Consider the following 20,268-nt stretch of genomic DNA (forward strand, 5'->3'; position numbering starts at 1 on the left):
CTCCTCTTCGCCCTCTACCACTTGCCCACTTGACCCCATTCCCTCCCATCTCCTAAAACCTCTTGCTCCTTCTATAATCCCTATGCTCACACAGATCATTAACTCTTCCCTCTACTCTGGTACCTTTCCTTCATCCTTCAAGCATGCAACCGTTATACCATTACTCAAAAACAGCAAGCTTGACCCTACCTGTCCTTCTAACTATCGACCTGTCTCCCTCCTGCCTTTTGCCTCCAAACTCCTTGAACGTCTTGTATTCTCTCGATTGCTACACTTTCTCAACACCTATTCTGTACTAGACCCTCTACAATCTGGCTTCCGCACTGCTCACTCTACTGAAACAGCCCTCACTAAAATAACTGACGACCTCCACGCTGCCAAAGACAGAGGTCATTACACTCTGCTCATATTACTCGACCTCTCTGCAGCATTCGACACCGTGGACCACCCTCTTCTCCTTCACATTCTCCATACTCTTGGTATTCGGAACAAAGCTTTATCCTGGATCTCCTCTTACCTCTCCCATCGTACCTTCAGTGTCTCTTTTGCTAACACCTCCTCCTCCTCTATTGATCTCTCTGTGGGGGTACCCCAGGGCTCTGTCCTGGGACCCCTTCTCTTTTCTCTCTACACACTCTCTCTAGGTGACCTAATCACATCTTTTGGGTTTAAATATCACCTCTATGCTGACGACACACAAATTTACCTTTCAACCCCTGACCTTACACCTGCTATACAGACCAAAGTTTCTGAATGCCTCTCTGGAATATCATCCTGGATGGCCATCCGCCGATTGAAACTTAACATGGCAAAAACAGAGCTCCTTGTACTACCTCCCAAACCTGGCCCTACTACATCCTTCCACATTGCTATTGGAAATACGATCATTCACCCAGTAGCCCAAGCACGCTGCCTAGGGGTCACACTTGATTCCTCTCTCTCATTCTCCTCTCATATTCAAAACGTTTCTAAAACTTGTCGCTTTTTCCTCCGCAATATCACAAAGATACGCCCTTTCCTCTGTTACTCAACTGCTAAAACTCTGACTCAGGCCCTCATTCTCTCACGTCTCGATTACTGCAACCTCCTGCTGTCCGGCCTTCCTACCTCTCACCTGTCTCCCCTACAATCTATCCTAAACACTGCTGCCAGAATCACTCTACTCTTTCCTAAATCTGTCTCAGCGTCTCCCCTGCTGAAATCACTCTCCTGGCTTCCGATTAAATCGCGTATCTCACACTCAATTCTACTGCTCACTTTTAAAGCTTTACATTCTTCTGCCCCTCATTACATCTCAGCACTAATTTCTCGCTATGCACCATCACGACTCTTGCGTTCTTCTCAAGGATGTCTTCTTTCTACCCCCTTTGTATCTAAAGCTCTCTCCCGCCTTAAACCTTTCTCACTTTCTGCCCCACACCTCTGGAATGCTCTTCCCCTCAATACCCGACTAGCCCCCTCGCTATCCACCTTTAAGACCCACCTTAAGACACATCTGCTTAAAGAAGCATATGAGTAGCACTGGATAATCATGGACACATGACACAAAGCTTGGCCTCCTGCAGACGCACTTACTAGTATTCCCTCCTACTGTCTCTGTACGTTCTCCCTACCTACCAATTAGATTGTAAGCTCCTCGGAGCAGGGACTCCTTCCTTAATGTTACTTTTACAGTATGTCTGAAGCACTTATTCCCATGATGTGTTATTTATATTTGCTATTTATATGACATGTATTACTACTGTGAAGCGCTATGTACATTTTATGGCGCTATACAAATAAAGACATACATACATACATTATACTGTCACTGTTTTGAGGCAAAGTCATCCATGTAAAATTGGCAAGTATAACATAAGGCTTAAGTGCAAAACCCTATTATTTATCTGATACCTTCTCCCCAGCAGGCACATACAAATATCTCTGTACTTCACACTGAAAGTATTCCTTGTAAGGGATTAATGGCCTGCTTCTCATGTACATCTTTACTAGTAATATTCACCTTCTACAAAACTGTAATTAATCCCAACACTAACAATAATACTATTTACACATGTATCAACCAATCCCCAATGACTGCCTATCCAAGGGAGGAGCCAATGTTGTCAACCGCACCCTCATTTCTTCGGAGCTTACAAGTAATGGGCCGGGGTTGCAGGAAACCTGTGGACCCAGACATTGTGGCTGTTTATATGGTGCCGGGTAAGGGCAATGCCCAGACAGGGAAATCTGACCGAGACATTCAGAACTTTATGTAACGATGTGCTCACCACAAACAAGGTGTGACCGCGAGACCGGTCGGCGTAAGATAGGTCAGGATGGTCAGTGATTCTTGCCGAGGTCTGGATTGGAGAGGTACGGATCTTTGCAGGTACTTTAGCCAAGGTCGGGATTGGAGAGGTGTGGATCGTTGTTGGTAAGCTGGGGTCAGGAGCCGAGAGGTGCAGATCGTCGTTGGTAAGCCTGGGTCAGGAGCGGAGAAGTACGGAATCCAATATGCAAGTAAGAAAGGTCAGGCAAAACAGGACAAAATTAGGCAAAGGTCAGACAGGAGGCTAGGACTGTAGTGAACACAGCACACAAACAAGAGATTATGCTCCGCCAATGTGCCAGAGGGCAGGCTGAGCATATAAAGCAAGGCAGTCCAATGAACATGCAGCATTCTCACGGGTATGCTTGGCTGTGGTTGGCTGGAACGTATCAACACAGGTGTACCACTTAGGTAGAGGAGCGAGGAAGCTTCTGCACATGTGCGTGGGTGCCGATAATAACGGGAATAGCATTTAGTGCCGTGTGATCCGCGTGAGCCCCTAGATGGAACGCTGGCATTCGCCGGCCCGCGAGATATGCTGCAGGAGGCAGACGAAGTGGGACACCCGATCGCGGGTCTGGGTAGGCTGGGAGCATGCCGGGGGGGTGGGGTGAATCACGGATCCTCACAGTACCGCCGGGTGACTCCAGGAAGGTTTGTGAGGATATCTCTAGTGCAAAAGTTTTAGGAGTCTGGGAGCATGGAGACAGTGGTGAAGAATCCAGGACCGTTCCTCGGTTCTGAAACCCTTCCAGAGCACTAGGTACTGGGTTGATCCTCTAGAGACTCGGGAGTCCAGGATGGACTGTACTTCGCACTCCTGTTGGCCCTGTATGAGGAGGAGCGGTGGAGGAGCGGACGAGTCATAGAAGTGGGAATTCAGAATAACCAGCTTCAAGAGGGATACATGGAACACAGAGGGTATCCTCATAGATGGAGGGGGGCATAGCCAGTATGCAACTGGGTTGATTTTCTCAGCGATAGTAAATGGACCAAAGAATCTGGGGGTCTGTTTCAGTGTAGGAACCTTCAGCTTGACATTCTTAGATGACAACCATACCTCATCTCCTGAGTTAAACTCTTGGCTCTTTTTTCGATGATGATCCGCCTGTACTTTTTGTCTGGTGGTTGCTGTCTTGAGTTTCTCTTGGATCATTTTCCACAGACTTTGAAGACTATGGATTCTGTCTTCTGCTGCTGGTACCCTGGAAGTGGGAGTAGAGATGGGTAGAGGCAATGGGTGAAATTCATAATGAACAAAGTAGGGCGACTTTGTGGTGGATTCATTGCACAAATTGTTATGCGCGAACTTGGCCCAGGGAAGGAGCTCAGACCAGTCGACTGAGTGTCTGATATATATTGCTTCTGAGACTGATTGGTATGCTCAATCTGGCCATTGGTTTGGGGATGATACCCTGAAGAAAAATGTAGCGCTATCCCTAGTTGCTGGCAGAAGGAGCGCCAGAACTTATGCACTTTGAGCCTCTATCGGATACAACGATCAATGGTACCCCATGGATGCGAAAGATCTCTTTGATGAAGATGTCTGGCAATTTGGGACAGTTGGGGAGACCTTTTAATGGAATAAAATGAGACTGCTTTGAAAAGCGGTCTACCAAAACTAAGATGGTGTTCATACCTTTAGATTCTGGCAATTCGACTATGAAGTCCATGGACAAGTGTGTCCATGGGCGGTCCGGGATGGGTAGCGGTTGAAGGAGTCCTGCCGGTTTATTCCAGGGAATTTTATTCCGAGCACATATTGGGCACGCTGCAACAAATTCTTTGATGTCCTTTTGTATGCCAGGCCACCAATAGGTCAATTCCACGAGATCAGTAGTCCTTCTAGGACCTGGATGTCCTGAAAGCTTAGAGCGGATTCATGAACCTTCCTCCGATGAGGTGATGGGGTAAATAATCCATCAGGAACTATGAGACCCTCAGGATTGTGAGATTGCTTTTGTACAATGTCTTTCAAGGCATCAAATGTGTTGGCAGAAAGGATATATTTGGAGGGAAGAATAGGTTCCTGCTGATCCTCGGTTTTGTCATCTACCAGGAACTGACAGAAGAGAGCATTAGCTTTGATATTTTTAGAGTATGTAAAAAACTAAGGGAGTAAACCCAAAAGGCCTGATGCTGCTGAAGTCTGGTATATCTTAGTATGGGATTTAACCAACAATCCACTGGAGGGTATATATAGCAGATCACCGTGGACATCATATATAACAAGATACTATGAATGAACTCACCCTGGGTGGGGGGCCCGTTGTGCAGACTATGGCCGGGTGCGGGGGATGAAGCATCCAGGAACACTCCACTCACGAACCTCCTTGTGCCAAAGCTGCTGCCCTTACCCAACCCGGTGTCTCTGGTATCTTTCTGTGGTTGCCGTAAGCTGGCCACGTTGTACTGCAGGTGACCCGCTGGAGTGTTGTCGCCGACGTCCTGTCACTCCCTGCGCGTGCAGCGGGGGTGTCCTCCCTCCGTTGTGACGACGTCACGAGGTATGTGTGGGGTCCAGCTATGCGCCGCGCTCACGCTGTTTCCAGCTGAAGGAGGAGTGCTGGCGCGTCTCTGTGTTCCCTGCGCTCCGGCGTGCCCACATGTGCGGGGGAGGAGTGATGACGTCAGCCCTCCAGACGGGGAAATCCCACAGTGAAATGCTTGCGTGCTCCAGCTGTAAGATAAGCAAGCGAAAAGGGTAGAAGGCGGTCACAGCAAAAAAGTCTGGTTTAGGAGCAAGTAAACTTAAAATCAGCTTTATTAGTACATGCTGTACATCTCAGAAGGGGCACTCTGACGCGTGTCGTTCGTCTCCGGAACGAAATGCGTCAGAGTGCCCCTTCTGAGATGTACAGCATGTACTAATAAAGCTGATTTTAAGTTTACTTGCTCCTGAACCAGACTTTTTTGCTGTGACCGCCTTCTACCCATTTCGCTTGATATTTTTAGAACCTGGCTTCCCGGCCTGGCCGCTGGTCCAGGCGGGGGGTCGATACCTGCTGGCAGCACCTCAGCCGTGGGGGGGGGGTTGTGGGGTGGTGATAGCTGCTGGTGCCACCTGGCTTCCCGGCCCAGCTGCGGGAGGGGGGGATGATGAGGTACCTGGCTGCTGGTTCTCCTGGCGGTAGTACTGTATGTGAGGTGGCGGCCACCACGTGTGAGAGACAGCGGCGTCGGTTACTCGGCGGTATGCGGCGAGAGGTGAGGTGGAGGAGGGGGGGCGTTTGAGGTGAGGCTGTGGCACTGAGGAGCAGGCGCCGCTGGCCCCATGGTTCAGAGGCTGGGGTTTGCTGGGGGGGGGAAATGTGGGGAGAGGTGAGGCTGGGGCGCCGCTGGCCGTGGGTAGCGGTGCAGAGGCTGGGGTTTGCTGTGGGTGTGGGAATGTGGGGGGAGAGGGGAGAGGAGGTGGTGAGGTGGTGAGGTGGTGAGGTGGTGAGGTGGTGAGGTGGTGGCGGCACCACCGAGGAGCGGGCAGCGTTGGTAACTGTGTCGGCGGCGGGTGAGTGTGACCAATGAGGCGTGCGGGGCGGGGCTGGTCCATGGACCAATCTGATTGGCCAGAGGGTGAGTGACAGACCAACTGACCAATCAGATTGGCTTTATCAGATTGGCCTTTGGGACAGACATACAACATTTTGAAAATTGAAAAATATAGATATAGATGAACATACTGTGCACAGCTTGAATTACAATTACAATGAAAAATACACTTACTAGTTATGATGTTAAGTCTGGTTACAGGATGGATCTTTCACTTCATGGTAAATCTTAGGGGAATCTGTTACCGCATGATGACTCTTAGATGGAACTGATTCCTGATGGGCTGCACAGATTATTACAGGGTTAAACTCCCTATATCTAACCTGGCCATCCAATCTCTGTGTGGGAATAAATTATCCCACCTATCCTGGAGTTTGCCAGTCCTGTGTTGCCTGGCACTGGGAGCTTCAGCATAGCAACTGGGCATGTGCGACAAACGCCATCTTTTCACCACTTGTCATGCTAAACTCCCTGCCGGCTCAGTGCCGGAAATTCTGGACACAGCAGCCATTTGGCAGGATGGTTTATTGATGTCTCTTCCTTCACCCCTTCTTGCTAACACAGGGTCTAACACTTCCATACCCTTAATAACACTTGGTTAACACCTTCATATCCTGGACGGGCTTTGAAACTGGTCCTTTGAAGTTTAGGGGCTGAGTAGCCTTGCTGGCTCCCATGCAAATGGACCTTCACCCACACTGAATGACTTCCTTTGAACATTACTTTAACAAAAACATAACCCTTGAGGACTTTTATACATCAATTTTTATATACCTTTATAAAAATTGCGGCATAACCTTTTTAATGTTTTACTCCAGCAGCAATCATAGTAAAACTCAGCACTCTAGGACCTTCCTAGCCGAAGTTAGCTAAACGCTATGCGCTTTGTTGTAAGCTGCTGCTTTTTAAAACCCTTTTATCCTTTGCGTGGTTTACAGAGAAGCACTGTTCCAATAACCCTTACTTTTAAAACATGATATAATTCTCGCCACCTTATCCCTGGTGGGAGAAACACAGATAATTTTTAATACAATTACAGTATTACAGCGCAAGAACTGACACTCTACACTTTAACTTAAAACACATATAACTCTCTTCATCTTAAACTTGGTGAGATATGTACTGAACCCCACACTGGGTTCTGGGGTTTGGGCATATACCGGGACCTGTAATGTAATTCAGTTCCCTGCCCATTGTTACAGTCCTGATCTGTGCTGAAGCAGGGAGATTTGGCGGTGAGTTGCAAACTGCTTTCTAGGGAGAATTTTATCCAGTGGTCTGTGTTCCTCATGTCCTCAGAAATCTGGGGAGATTCCTGAGTACATGTTTCGGGGTTACCCGCAGCACTGGCCCCCTTCTACCCAAACACACCCTGACAACATTTTACCGTGGGAGAAGTTAACCCCTTCATTATCTTAGTGAATACTACCGCTAAAGTAATGAAGGTGTAAACCCCTTCCACTACCGAACTAGTAGGCATAAAGGCCAACCCCACTACCCACAATAAACATTAAAACACAATACTAGCCAATACACCCATTCATTGCCAGTGTGGTTAGCTATGCTCACAATGGGAGCAAAGATAGTCACAATGGGAATGATTGGGCACCCCCTCTACCCTCAACAACCATAACATTACAGTACTGTAATGGACAAACGCACTATTATCCAGATATGGATAATAGCTTATTTGCGCATTTAAAATAAAACATTATCCAGATAGCATAAAGTAAATAAAAGTTCTTCTTACCCGTGCCAGGATGAAGGCCGTCCTCATCACCCTCCTCCGCGTCCATTTTCTCCGTGGGCAGCAACAGTATAATCAAAAACAAACTAATGGCCACTAACCCCTTAATCAATTTACCGGTTAGTAAACGCTATAGTAATTAAGGGGTTGTTTTTTTCATTGCTTTCTAACTATGGTTTTATTAAGCTTAAGTAGTTATTATCTTAAAGTAAGGACCATACTATCAATATTTAAAGTAGTTTACCATTTCTTACTATCTTTTATCTATTGAAAGATTGGAGTTCACAAATCAAGCATAATTTCTTATGTATCCTGATATCTATCATAATTTATTATTAATTAATAAGCCAGGTTCTTTTAATTTGTCTCTTGGGGGGTTCACAAGTGACCCCTTGTTCTGGCTGTTTGTGTGGTCTGCCCATCTACTGCTGCCTCCTGTGCTGGTATCATTTGGATGCATTACTGCTCTGCATATGCTGGAATGGACTGTGGGGCTGATCCTCCCTCCGATTGGAGCCTCAACTAGCCACTAAACCCTATGACACGACCTTCCAGTCAATTGCGCATGCGCAGACTACTCCGTTATTGATTCTATGGATTTTTACCTGTGCGCATAGTGCGCATGCGCACGCACCGCGCACCGCACAGCTGATTTCTGCAACATGCTGAAGAGAGGATCGGTGTCACGGGATCTTGAACAGAGCCCACAGCTGATGTGCATGTTAGGATTGTACTCGGAAGCGCAGATGGATGACATCACCCCACCTTTATTACAGCTTTGGCATGGGCAGTTCTTCACAGACGCCCCTAGCATCTGACAGGAGCAGGACTGCTATGTTCCATACAGATTGTCTGTGGTTTGCATTTCTTGCCTCATATTATTTATCCTGCTCCTTTTTGGGTTTTCTCTTGTTTGCTATTATACCAAGTTGTTTGGTTGTTCATTTGTGCCTTTATTTACTTTTTGTGTGGGGGTTGTTTTAGTCTTTTATTGGGACCTGACGCTGTTGTTGTGGGTCTGAGGGACAGGGACATGCCCCTCTGTTCCATTGGAGAGAGGGGGAATGGGCCTGATGAAGGGGTGTTCCCCGAAACATTGCCCCCCTGCTACTTCCCCACTATTGTACCCACCTGTATGTTGTCTTGTCCCTTACTGTATCTCTGTGCACCTATCCCATTACCCACCCCCTCCCCCTCCCTCCTCCTTATTTTCCTATTTTGCCTATTTTTATTGATTGTTTATTGCTAGATACCATATTTTGATGTAGGGTATGCGGTTCTGGTATTGGTTGTTTGTGTTACAAATTAAATCACACTTTTTGGCATTATCCCGTTCATTTGTTCTATTTTCTACCGACAGTGAGTGCTGGGCTATTTTTGTTTATATGTACTGTATTATTATTAGAGGAATTGGGTACTCTTTAGTCCTATGCACCCTGCATTATTTCTGCTGTTTAAGTGAGTGCTGTGTATCACTTTTTTGTTCTATTTCTATGAGATGTTGAAGAGAGATATCCAGATGTCAGCTACTTCACTCCATGTGCCTGACGTGAAACCATAATCCGAGAATGCCGACCTTAGAACACCCAACTCCGTTAGTAGAGCTCCGTTTTGCCTGGAAGTATCCTCTGCTTTTCCTCGTGTATAATGAAAAACTGTCAGACCTCGAGACAGCCTACAACTTGCGTGATACCGTCAGTGCGTCACGACGTCCTTACGCGTTTCGTGACGTGAGTGACTTTTTTAAAGGACCTTTGGAAAAGTCAATCACGTCACGAAACGTGTAAGGACTCCTCGCACTGATGCATTTACCTGAGCTCCCAAATATATTGTATATTGCACTTGTTCCTATTGTAGTCTGCAAGTCTTCAGTAGACTGTAAGCTCTGTAGGGCACAGACACCCTAATTCTCATTGTTAAACTTCCTGTTTACCATTTCTGAAAATGTGTATTTTATCTCCCTGTATTTTATTGCTACTTATGTAAATCACTGCATACAATACACTAGAGGTGTTATATAAATAACATATACAGACGCTCCTTAAAAAAGAACTTGTATCAGGTGCAAGGGTGGCAACACGAACAAAACTATTGTACCATTTTATGAAAGAAAATAATCGAATTGATTTTAATATGGTTGTTTTTAATCTTGATAAATCTATTCAATAATTTATGTCCTAGTTTTGCAGTCGAGATACTTTTGATAACTCCTAGGTACTGTAGTGCCAGAAAATATGTACTGTCTTGTTTCATAATACAATAAAAGGTCAACTTAATGATTACTATATGGGGACTCTGGGGAGGATTAAGCTCAACAGAGGAAGAGCTACATTTGTTACATAGATTATTGGCGTTTCAATTAAATCTCCTTACTATCATGTGCACTTCCCAAACAAGTCCATCTTCTGTGCATCCCTGCCTTTACTGCACCGACACACTTTATTCGAGCAAATACCCGGTATGTACCTGGCAGATACCTGGAATGCGCCGCTCCTCACCTCTGACAAGCCCCGTTGCATTTGCCTTCCCAGCCTGGGTTCATGCCTGGCTGATGGGCGGCTGATCTGTTAAATGATAATGATTAGGATTTAATAGGCTGCAATGCTTCGCGTGTCTACCAGATGGCATAAATTCATGAATTGTAATGCAGTATATATATATGTACTGTGCAGTATTGCAGCCAGCGGGAATAAAATGCTTCAATCCCTGCCGGAAAATAACTCAATGCACTCGGGCAGAAAACAGTCACAAACCTCAATACACCCGGGTATACCCGAATTCGTGGTACTAGCCGAGCTCGAATAAAGTGTGTCGCCAGTGTATGTGCACTATGGAGTCTAGTCTTAGGATTTCTGTCCCACAGAGTGCATCAAATGTCTCCATTACCACCAGAATCTATTTGAACAAACTTCTTAATCAAATTTCTTAAATTTGAAGCAAGTATATTTTCAACATTGCAGATACAGTATAGAACATGTTTTTAATGTCAATAAAGTTAAACTGCCTTCTACAGGTCTATGGCAGTTATAGTGGGACTGTGCTACAGTATGATAACATGTATTGAAGCATAGTGAATACCGGCAAAAGATACAGAGCCAACATTTCATACAGTAACTCCTTCCAAACTTAGCTAAAGGACAAAACAGAAAAATGTTCCAAATTCCTTTCTTTCTTCACATTATTATTGAATTGAGGTCCATTGTATACTGATCATGAAATTACTAAAAAAAAATAACTGTACTGTATGTTCCTTGTTCCCTTGTTTAGGAACATTCTGTCTATAGCAAGGCTCTTAGCACAAGATAGAGCATGTTCTTCCGAACAGCCAAAAACAGGAGAATGTGGACAAAGCTGTAACGGAGCTGAAGAAGAAGGAACTGAGCATCTCTGGGTCCAAATGTCATGTGGGGAATGCAGAGGACCAAGAGAAGTTAGTGAAAATGGTAAGAGAAAGGGAGAAGAAAAGGAGAAGGAAAAGATGAGTGAAGTATGTACTATAATTCATGGTAACGTTATTCAGGGAGCACAACATCATGTGCATAAAATAGAAAAAAATAGAAAACAATACACATATAGTGCAGATCTGATTCACGTACAGATCTGCACTATATGTATCTTTTTTTCTATTACATGCACATGATTTCATGCTTCGTGAATAACGTTACCATGAATGATAGTACATATGATTAGCTGCAGCTTGAAACACTTTACATTCATATGCAACAAGTGAGGACAATAGACAAATTAAGGTTATTTAACCCACACCTTTGTTATAGTCAGTCTTTTGTTTGGTCTCAGAACTTCAAACACTTCTTGTGTTTTGTAATTAACATTTAGACCCCAGGGAAAACAGATCCACATTCATTAGCAGATATCAAACCCTTGGAAACCTTTTGACCTGTCCACCAATATATAACAGTACATAGATCAGGCATTAATAGGAATTCTGAGACAGCAAATGAGATTAAGACACACACACACACACACACACACACACACACACACACACACACACACACACACACACACACACACACACACACACACACGTTTGTTAGAGTATATCTTTCCACCAATCAGAAAGCTCCTAACAGAAACCTCCTACATGTTGGGAAATGTGCAGAACCCCACATATGAGAAGGGGTTAGTCAGTCAGTCAGGAGGAGGGAGAGTGAAGAGAGACCTGTTAGAATTTCAATAGACATAATTTCAGGTAATTATGATCATAATTCTTATACACTTGTAAATCTGTATATATCTGTGTATTATATCAATGTATGGTTAGATAGGATGAATTATATTGTACTGGTTTGTTAGGCCTGTAATAATTCAAACCTTATAAGGAAGTATAATTAATTATTATTATTATTATTATTAATTATAATTATTAGTAATTATAATTATATCATTAAATAAGTATAATTAGTATGACTGTGTTTATTATTTTTGTTTGCTGTTCAAATACATTTCTGTTTATCTGATTGAAGCCATCTGTAGCGTGTCAAAAATCCTCTACAACCAGGGTAAACATGTATAAGTGTGTATCCTATTTACACCTCTATTTCCTTAAATAATAGTTTTTCTAGTATTATTTTATTAATTCTTATTAGCCAGAGATACGTTTATAGATAGATAACTAATACATATATCTGCATTTATATTTCTTGATAAGGCTAAACACATATTTGCTAGTAAATTTGCTAGTTAATTCTTATAAACCAGATATACTTCTTATTTCTACTTCTGCCACATCTGCTTTATTATTTATTTTCCCCTAAACATACTCTTTTGAATCTGGCTACAGGGGATTCATAAACGCATGCATAACGCCTCACAACTATGGCTACAGGACTTCCTTTTACTAGTGCTTGAAAGAATATCAATTTAATTTCTGTAACTACTGTAACTTTTTTTCCTGTACCAGAAATATGATACTGTGTGTGTTAACATTTTCATCTGCAGGGTATATATTGATTGATCACTCTGTGGGTGAATGACAAGGTGTTCTTGAGATTTACTGTACAGGTCATTTTCTCAATAACCAAAACACTTACAAAACTCTTTTAACATAAGAACGTGTGAATGGAGCATTCTGTTACATAACGAAAGAGTGGATACTGTGGTCCTGTACTGTATGTGTATTGCTTGTTACTTCAGAAGTTAATCCAGTGCTCTACCCTCCTGTACAGTTACTGTAAGATATTCATATATGCAAATTAATCTCATGACTCTCCCAGATGATGTTGGTTAGGAGTAAACAGGGAGAAATAGAACCCCAAGGAGAGCACTCAGCCAATACGTTAAAGCCTAATGTAACAAAAAGGTTTTTGTTACATTAGGCTTTAACGTATTGGCTGAGTGCTCTCCTTGGGGTTCTATTTCTCCCTGTTCACTCCTATTTACCTTACCCATGATAGCAGCACCTCCATAAGCCTCATCCAGCAAGCAGTAGCGAGGGTATCCCTTCCCCCTGCACGTCCCCCTTTCCCCTCATTCTGTTCGATGTTGGTTAGGAAACTGCGTCTGGGACCAGGATTTTCATGCTCTTCTTGTATTGATTACTTTCTAACTCTCTCTTTCTGCAGAGGTAGCTATTCAATTTCTCGGATATTCAGCATGGAGAATAAGAAGGTCTTTGATCAGCAAGTGGCTTTAGTGATAGGATCGACTTATGGGTACGTTAGATGCTATGTTTTAAAAATTAAACTATACAGTACAGTATATTTTCTTACAGAAACATGGCTATCCTCTAAAACCCCTGATGCAAATATCGCCATTCAGGGATACTCCATTTTTAGGAGAGATAGGTCAAAGAGAGGAGGAGGGGTGTTATTTTATATTGCAGACACCTTACAATTTACACTGCTACATTGCCCACCAAGTCCACCCTCTTTTGAAACTCTAGTTGGCAAAATCTGCCTCCCCTTTTCTAAGCCCATCTTGCTTGCTGGCATCTACCGCCCCCCTAAAGCCCTTCCACAATCCTTGACTGATATCACCCAATTTCTTGCCTCCATTTCCTCTCTGAATGAGAAGAGTGAGCTGCTAGTTCTTGGGGATTTCAACTTCAATTGGCTTGACCCTAAAAACCACAAAATCCAGATACAACTCAAGTCACTTAACCTATCGCAACTCATTTCCCAACCCACACGAATAAACCTGAAGTCGCATAACCATTCCTTGCTAGACTGGATTCTCTCCTCAAACCCCAGCAGAATCCAATCCTCTGGCATCCTTCCTGACATTTTCAGTGACCATGCAATAGTGTACTGTGTAAGGAAAATTAAACCGCCCCATTCAAGCCCCAAAGTTCTCCTAACTAGAACATTTAAAAACTTTAACCCACAACAGTTTCTGGATGACCTTACCAACTGCCCATGGCACAGAATCGATTTAATTCCCGACCCTGATTCTGCGCTCGACTATTTCCAATCCGAGTTCTTAAAACTCTGCGATACCCATGCTCCACTACGCAAAATAAGGGTACGGGGGGCCCACCTTCCATGGGTTACACCTGACCTTATAGCACTCTACCAGTTCAGGGATGCCTTGTGGAAAAGCTACAAAGTAACTGGCACTACCAAGGATCTCAATCACTACAGATGCCTGCGGAACGTGTGCACAAGGCAAACAAGGCATGCAAAAGCACAATATTACTCTGACAATCTCCTCCAGAATACATCAAACCCAGCTAATTTCTGGAAGGTTATCAACAATATATTCCAGCCTCCTAACCATCAACAACCAAGTAATATCACTAAGGGGGATATTACTCTGACAAACCCCACTGACATTGCAAATGCATTCAATGATTACTTTGTGGGGTGTGCCACTAACCTATTAGCGAAACGCAGCACAAACCCCAAACCTGAATCTCATCCTGGGAGTACCCCTATAGTCCCACCCCCTCCCAACACTGCCCACAATTTTCAATTTAGCCCAGTATCTGAAGAGGAGATTACACAAGCGCTCCTCAAACTAAAACTAAGCAGCCAATGTGGACCCGACTTACTACAATCTAGGTTCCTACGACTTGGTGCCCCAGCCATTGCCAAACCAATTGCGTCGATAGTCAACTCTATCCTGTCTGCAGGCCATATCCCTAAGACCTGGAAAACTGCCAGAGTTGTCCCAATCTTCAAAAGTGGGGACAAAAACACTGTCTCAAACTACAGGCCAATCTCACTTCTCCCAATTCTATCCAAAGTTATGGAAAAATGTGTCCACTCCCAATTAAGCGAGTTCTACACCAAGACAAATTTCCCTAGCCAATTCCAGTCTGGGTTTCGTCCCAAACACTCCACCGTAACTACCCTGCTAAAAGTTTGCAATGAAATCCAGTGTGGAATGGAACGGGGACAACTCACTGGTGCAGTATTCCTAGATTTTGCAAAGGCTTTTGACACAGTTGATCATGCTATCCTGCTTAACAAACTCCAGAGCTCTGGAATAGGGAAACATGCTTTAAACTGGTTTCAGTCCTACCTATCAGGAAGATCCCAACATGTGTCCATCTCAGGCTCTAACTCCAACCCCCTGGATATCACCTGTGGTGTCCCGCAAGGCTCTGTTCTGGGGCCCCTACTCTTCTCAGTGTTCATTAATGATCTTCCCACAGCTTGTAAGGAAGCCTCAATACACATGTATGCAGATGACACAATCCTGTATGCACACAGCCATAGCCTCTCTGACCTTCAACACATACTTCAGTCTGACTTTTTGAGACTCGAAAACTGGATTTCCCAAAACAAACTGTTTTTAAACACTGACAAGACTGTAACAATGGTATTTGGGACCAAGACTAAATTTGTAAAGCTTCCAGTGACTGAGCTCCTGATTAGAACCAACGCTAAAACCACCCTAACACCTGTCACTAGTTTTAAATACCTGGGCTTATGGTTTGACTCCCACTTAACATTCGGGATGCACATTGATACCCTGACAACCAAGACCTATGCCAAACTAGGGGTACTTTACAGGAACAAATCCTCCCTAAGTCTCCTGGTCAGAAAGCGTATTGCACAGCAGATGCTAATGCCAATTATTGACTATGGAGACATAGTATATGGCTCGGCTCCTCAAACCCACCTTAGCAAACTTGACACCCTCTACAATTCAATTTGTCGTTTTGTTCTCCAATGCAACTACAACACACATCACTGCGAAATGCTCAAAGAACTAGATTGGTCATCACTAGAGTCTAGGCGCAAAGTTCACCTTTCCTGTCTCACCCTCAAATACTTTCTGGGCAAGCTACCCAGCTACCTGAACAAGCTCCTCACCCCTACCACATGCAGTACCTATCACCTGAGATCAGACTCCAAAAGACTATTCATGGTCCCAAGACTCAACAAAGTATCCGGACGTTCCTCCTTCTCCTTCCGTGCACCCCAAAACTGGAACAACCTACCAGAGACTCTCATATCCACCACCAGCTTAAGTTCTTTCAAATCTAAGGCTGTCTCACACTTTAATCTGGTCTGTAACTGTTTCATAAGCTCATAATATATATTTTCTTTAACTGTGCATGCAATGTCTTGTATATAAATGTATACCTTGTTCATTTATGTAACTGTATTTGTAACCATGTATTATTTGTTTTACTCTGTGCCCAGGACATACTTGAAAACGAGAGGTAACTCTCAATGTATTACTTCCTGGTAAAATATTTTATAAATAAATAATATAGAATAATCTTACATTGCTTAGCCTCTATCTGCCACACATTCATTGTCTTAGTGACTGGCAGGAAATTAAAAAACTTGAGTAAAGTGGAGATATTTAAAGTGTATTTACAATATAGCTACAAAAAATTGTAATGTTTCTCCATTAAAATGTAACTTTTAAGAGATATTCAAACCTTTGCCAATTAGATTAGTGATTTCATTGACAAGCAACAAAAGTGATTAATCGGTAATTCCTGGCACTTGGAAGTTTATTTTACTAATAAAAGTGTCTTTATTTTGTTACATTAAGGTTTGGGTCTTATAGGTATTTATTTGAAGTTTGAAACATCATCAACCTACAGTATGGATTGAATGTTCAGCAATTTTAATTGCATTCAATATTTAATAAAAAAGAATGCAGTTGTTAATGCAGTTTAATTTGACACTGTATCACAAATTATGTTACAGAGAACTTTTGGTGTGTAGGGATTAATGCAAATAATATTTTAAATTATACCAGCAATTCTCAAATCTCAAATCTTGTCAAACTCTGTGAAGTTAAATATACTTTCTGCTTAATTCCAAAACATTAATCCCAAATGCTGTACTCCTTATGAATTTAGTTGTAACCAATGCACCCAGAATTTGATTTGAATATTATTTTACAGATTGAATAAATCATATTACTGGGGGGTATTGACTTGCACCTAAACATTATTGATTACTAATAGGCCTGTTCAATCAGTTCCTGTTAACTGGAATGACTCTAAACGGCTTGCTAGGAACAATGTACTGTTCATACTGTAGAGAGGTGACTCCTAGATCCATCATCAGAACACAGTCATAATGTATAATTTGAGTTGCATTTTCATGACACATACTTTTGCATACAGTATCTTCTGTTTTCATATGTCTAGACATGGAGACTTAGAGTGGCTTACTTAACAAAATGTGATAGTGATGATTTGGCTCAACTTCAATGGTACATTGACAGAGAGTAGATACAGGTCAGATGGTGGTATCTATATGTCAACTTAGTATTCCAAGCACACATAACCAATAGATATTAACACAAATGGAAGGGAATGACTGATTTACTAGAGAAATGCTGGTATCACTGTATATACAGCAGGCCAATTTAGTACATTGTACATATACCCAACACAGGTATCCTAAGAGATTGTTTAACTGGTATACCTTTAACAGAAGATAAAAATTGACTGCTTTTTCACTGTATCTTTCTGCCCTTCTGCAGTCGTCTGTTCTACTCTCAGCGCCTTGTTTTGTGTTTCTGTCTCTGTTTTTCTCTACTCTTGAAGTCTGATCTATGTGTTTTTCTGCTTTCTTACTGTTTCTCTTTTGGTTTTTGCCCCCTTCTTTTGATTTTTTTTATCTGTCTGCTTTAGACTGTCTTTTTTCTTTATTTTGCTTTCTTCTGCCTTTTATATATTTTTTGAAGTCCTTTCCATGCTTTTTTTAAAAAATAACTCCAGCTGTCTTTTTACTGTATTCTGTGTGTTGCATGCTTTCCCCCCTGCCCTTTTAGGAGCACATACAGTACTGTAGTGACTGACTACATTATTCCCTCTCCCCTCCCCTGCCAATGTGAAATGCTACCTTTGAGATTGCAAACTACTTGTATATTCAAATGATTCACATAATTCCAGGTATCTCAGGTTATATAAGTAAATATGGACTCTTTAACAAAAAAAATCTAAGTCTCCCTCATATCCTCTCTCGCTCTTTAAAGTAAAAAAACATTTTTGGGATATTTTTTCATCTGGTGAACTACAAAGTTTGATCTACATTTTCATTTTTTTCTTCAAACTGCTTATGAACATTAATTAGCAGTACATTTTTAATGTTAATGTTCGTAAAAAGGGTTTTGGTCGCGATATCCACAGTCAAGCGAAAAGCACATCTCAACTGTACAACATGCGGCCAATTTTAATTCGTCTTCTGATTCCTGTAATACAGAGTGTATGTATCAAATATATTTTTTATACTGTCCATTAGCGGTTAATGTTAACGTTAGCAGTTAATATTAACCCCAGTTTTTACATTTACAGCAAATCTGTGAGACTGGTCTGCAGATACAGTATGACATACTTTTTTCACGCTAATAAAGTGAACCAAAAGGGGAGATTTAAAACCGCCAATACAGGTTACATGCTATGCAAGTCCAGGGAAGTTGTAGCCTGACTGTGCTGATATAACCTGTTCTGGAAGCTAGTGAATCCATGCCAAAGATGCAGAGACAATTTTTTTTTTACTAACTCATTAACATTTGTTAATAATATGGATATAAGTAAGGCGTGTTAATAATTCCTCTCTCTATTCACATTTAGTTTTAAACTGAGGCCCTTATGAGACTTCCCATGAAATGGCTCAATACTGTATAATTCCGAATGTGCTTTGCTGCTTGATTTAGGATTGGTCTGGCTATAGCACGGCGCCTGGCACAGGATGGAGCTACTGTGCTTTTGAACAGCCGAACACAGGAGAATGTGGACAGAGCTGTGAGGGAGCTGACGGAGGAGGGACTTAATGTCTCTGGAACCACATGTCATGTGGGGAATGCAGAGGACCGAGAGAAACTAGTGGAAACGGTAAGAGAATGGGAGGAGAGAATGAAAAGACTGAATAGAATGAAAGATGAGTAAATTTGAAATGATAAGAGTCAGAGATGCTTTGATTGAAGAGAAGGCAAAAAATACATTTAGAAGGATAATGATTAACATTTCTGTAAGCAAGAAAAAGGCACATACTGTAGAATAGAAAAATCCAAAAAAGCTCCAGCACACTGATTGATAGAGAAAATGAAAAGAGTCTCGGAATAAGCCAACATTTAATAGCGATAATAATAGAACAATAGGTATCACAAATGGGAATGCATAACGACTGTAAATGCAGAATATATGGTTCTTAAAAAGCACAAGAGTAGGGGGGAAAACACAGGGAAGGGGAGTGGGGGAAAAAGGGGAAACTGCTAACAAATAAACCTATAAAGACAATGGGGGAGGGTAAGAGGGGCAACGTTTCAGGGTAACAACCCTTTCCTCAGGCCCGTTCCCTTGGGTCCAACGGAACCATAAGGTACTTCCCTTAACCCTTAACCCCCTACAAGACACAAAATAGCCAACTCAGAATAAGCTTAGAATCAAGTCCTGATCAATCACCTGCAATATATGCAAGAGTACATGTCAAACTCAAACCGTCCTTTTTCTATGTGATTATCAGGCTGCTGTCCTCTCTTCCTCTGTTCCAATGCATTAGAAGTTTCCCCTTTTTCCCCCACTCCCCTTCCCTGTGCTTTTTAAGAATCATATATTCTGCATTTACAGTCGTTAAACATTCCCATGTGTCATGCCTATTGTTCTATTATTATCGCTATTAAATTGTTTGGCTTATTCCGAGACTCTTTTCATTTTCTCTATCAATCAGTGTGTGCTGGAGCTTTTTTTGGGGTTTTCTATGATCTTCAGTGGGGTTGTTTGGGCCCACTTCGTTCCGTTTGCACCCTATATTTTATGAGTTTTTTCTTTATTTAGAGTGCTGTCTATTTGTTTATATACTGTAGAATAGTGTGAGGGATATTAAAAGGCTGGGAAGAAGCATTACGAGGTAATCTAATGCAGTTACATACAATTGGAAAATATGGAATATTTTTAATTAAAGACATCCAGCACCCTTTTTAAATGATGGCCTCAAAAAGGCAAAAGGTATAAAATAAAGTCTAAAATACGTAAAATGATTTAGATGTTTATTTTACCATGGACCTTACTAAATAAGGTCAGGTGAAAAGCATACCAAATGATTGACAAACGCTTAATTTCTCTTTGTGGGTTTTATTCATTTAGGTACAATTGCAGTTTCAACAGCTTATTGAATAAAAATACTTCTATGGTGTTAGGACAATGATTGAATGAGATCAAACTCTTTCCAAATGAATTTCTTTGGAAATCCACTCCGTTGTTCCAATCCACTTTGCTGTAGAT

At 42.3% G+C, this 20,268-nt stretch overlaps 1 protein-coding gene across 2 annotated transcripts in view; it reads left to right on the forward strand.

Annotated features, from left to right (window-relative positions):
- Positions 1 to 11,711: 11,711 nt before the first annotated feature.
- LOC142465090 (dehydrogenase/reductase SDR family member 4-like) overlaps positions 11,712 to 20,268 on the forward strand; it is a 31,341-nt gene continuing 22,784 nt past the window's right edge. For both annotated transcript variants that reach the window (XM_075569000.1, XM_075568999.1), the window contains exons 1-3: positions 11,712 to 11,817; positions 13,190 to 13,279; positions 18,702 to 18,879. In XM_075569000.1, the coding sequence (XP_075425115.1) occupies positions 13,221 to 13,279; positions 18,702 to 18,879 (237 nt within the window). In that variant the 5' untranslated portion in view covers positions 11,712 to 11,817; positions 13,190 to 13,220. The remainder of the gene's footprint in view (positions 11,818 to 13,189; positions 13,280 to 18,701; positions 18,880 to 20,268) is intronic.

This window comes from Ascaphus truei, chromosome 13, assembly GCF_040206685.1.
Source record: "Ascaphus truei isolate aAscTru1 chromosome 13, aAscTru1.hap1, whole genome shotgun sequence".
NCBI lineage: Eukaryota > Metazoa > Chordata > Amphibia > Anura > Ascaphidae > Ascaphus > Ascaphus truei.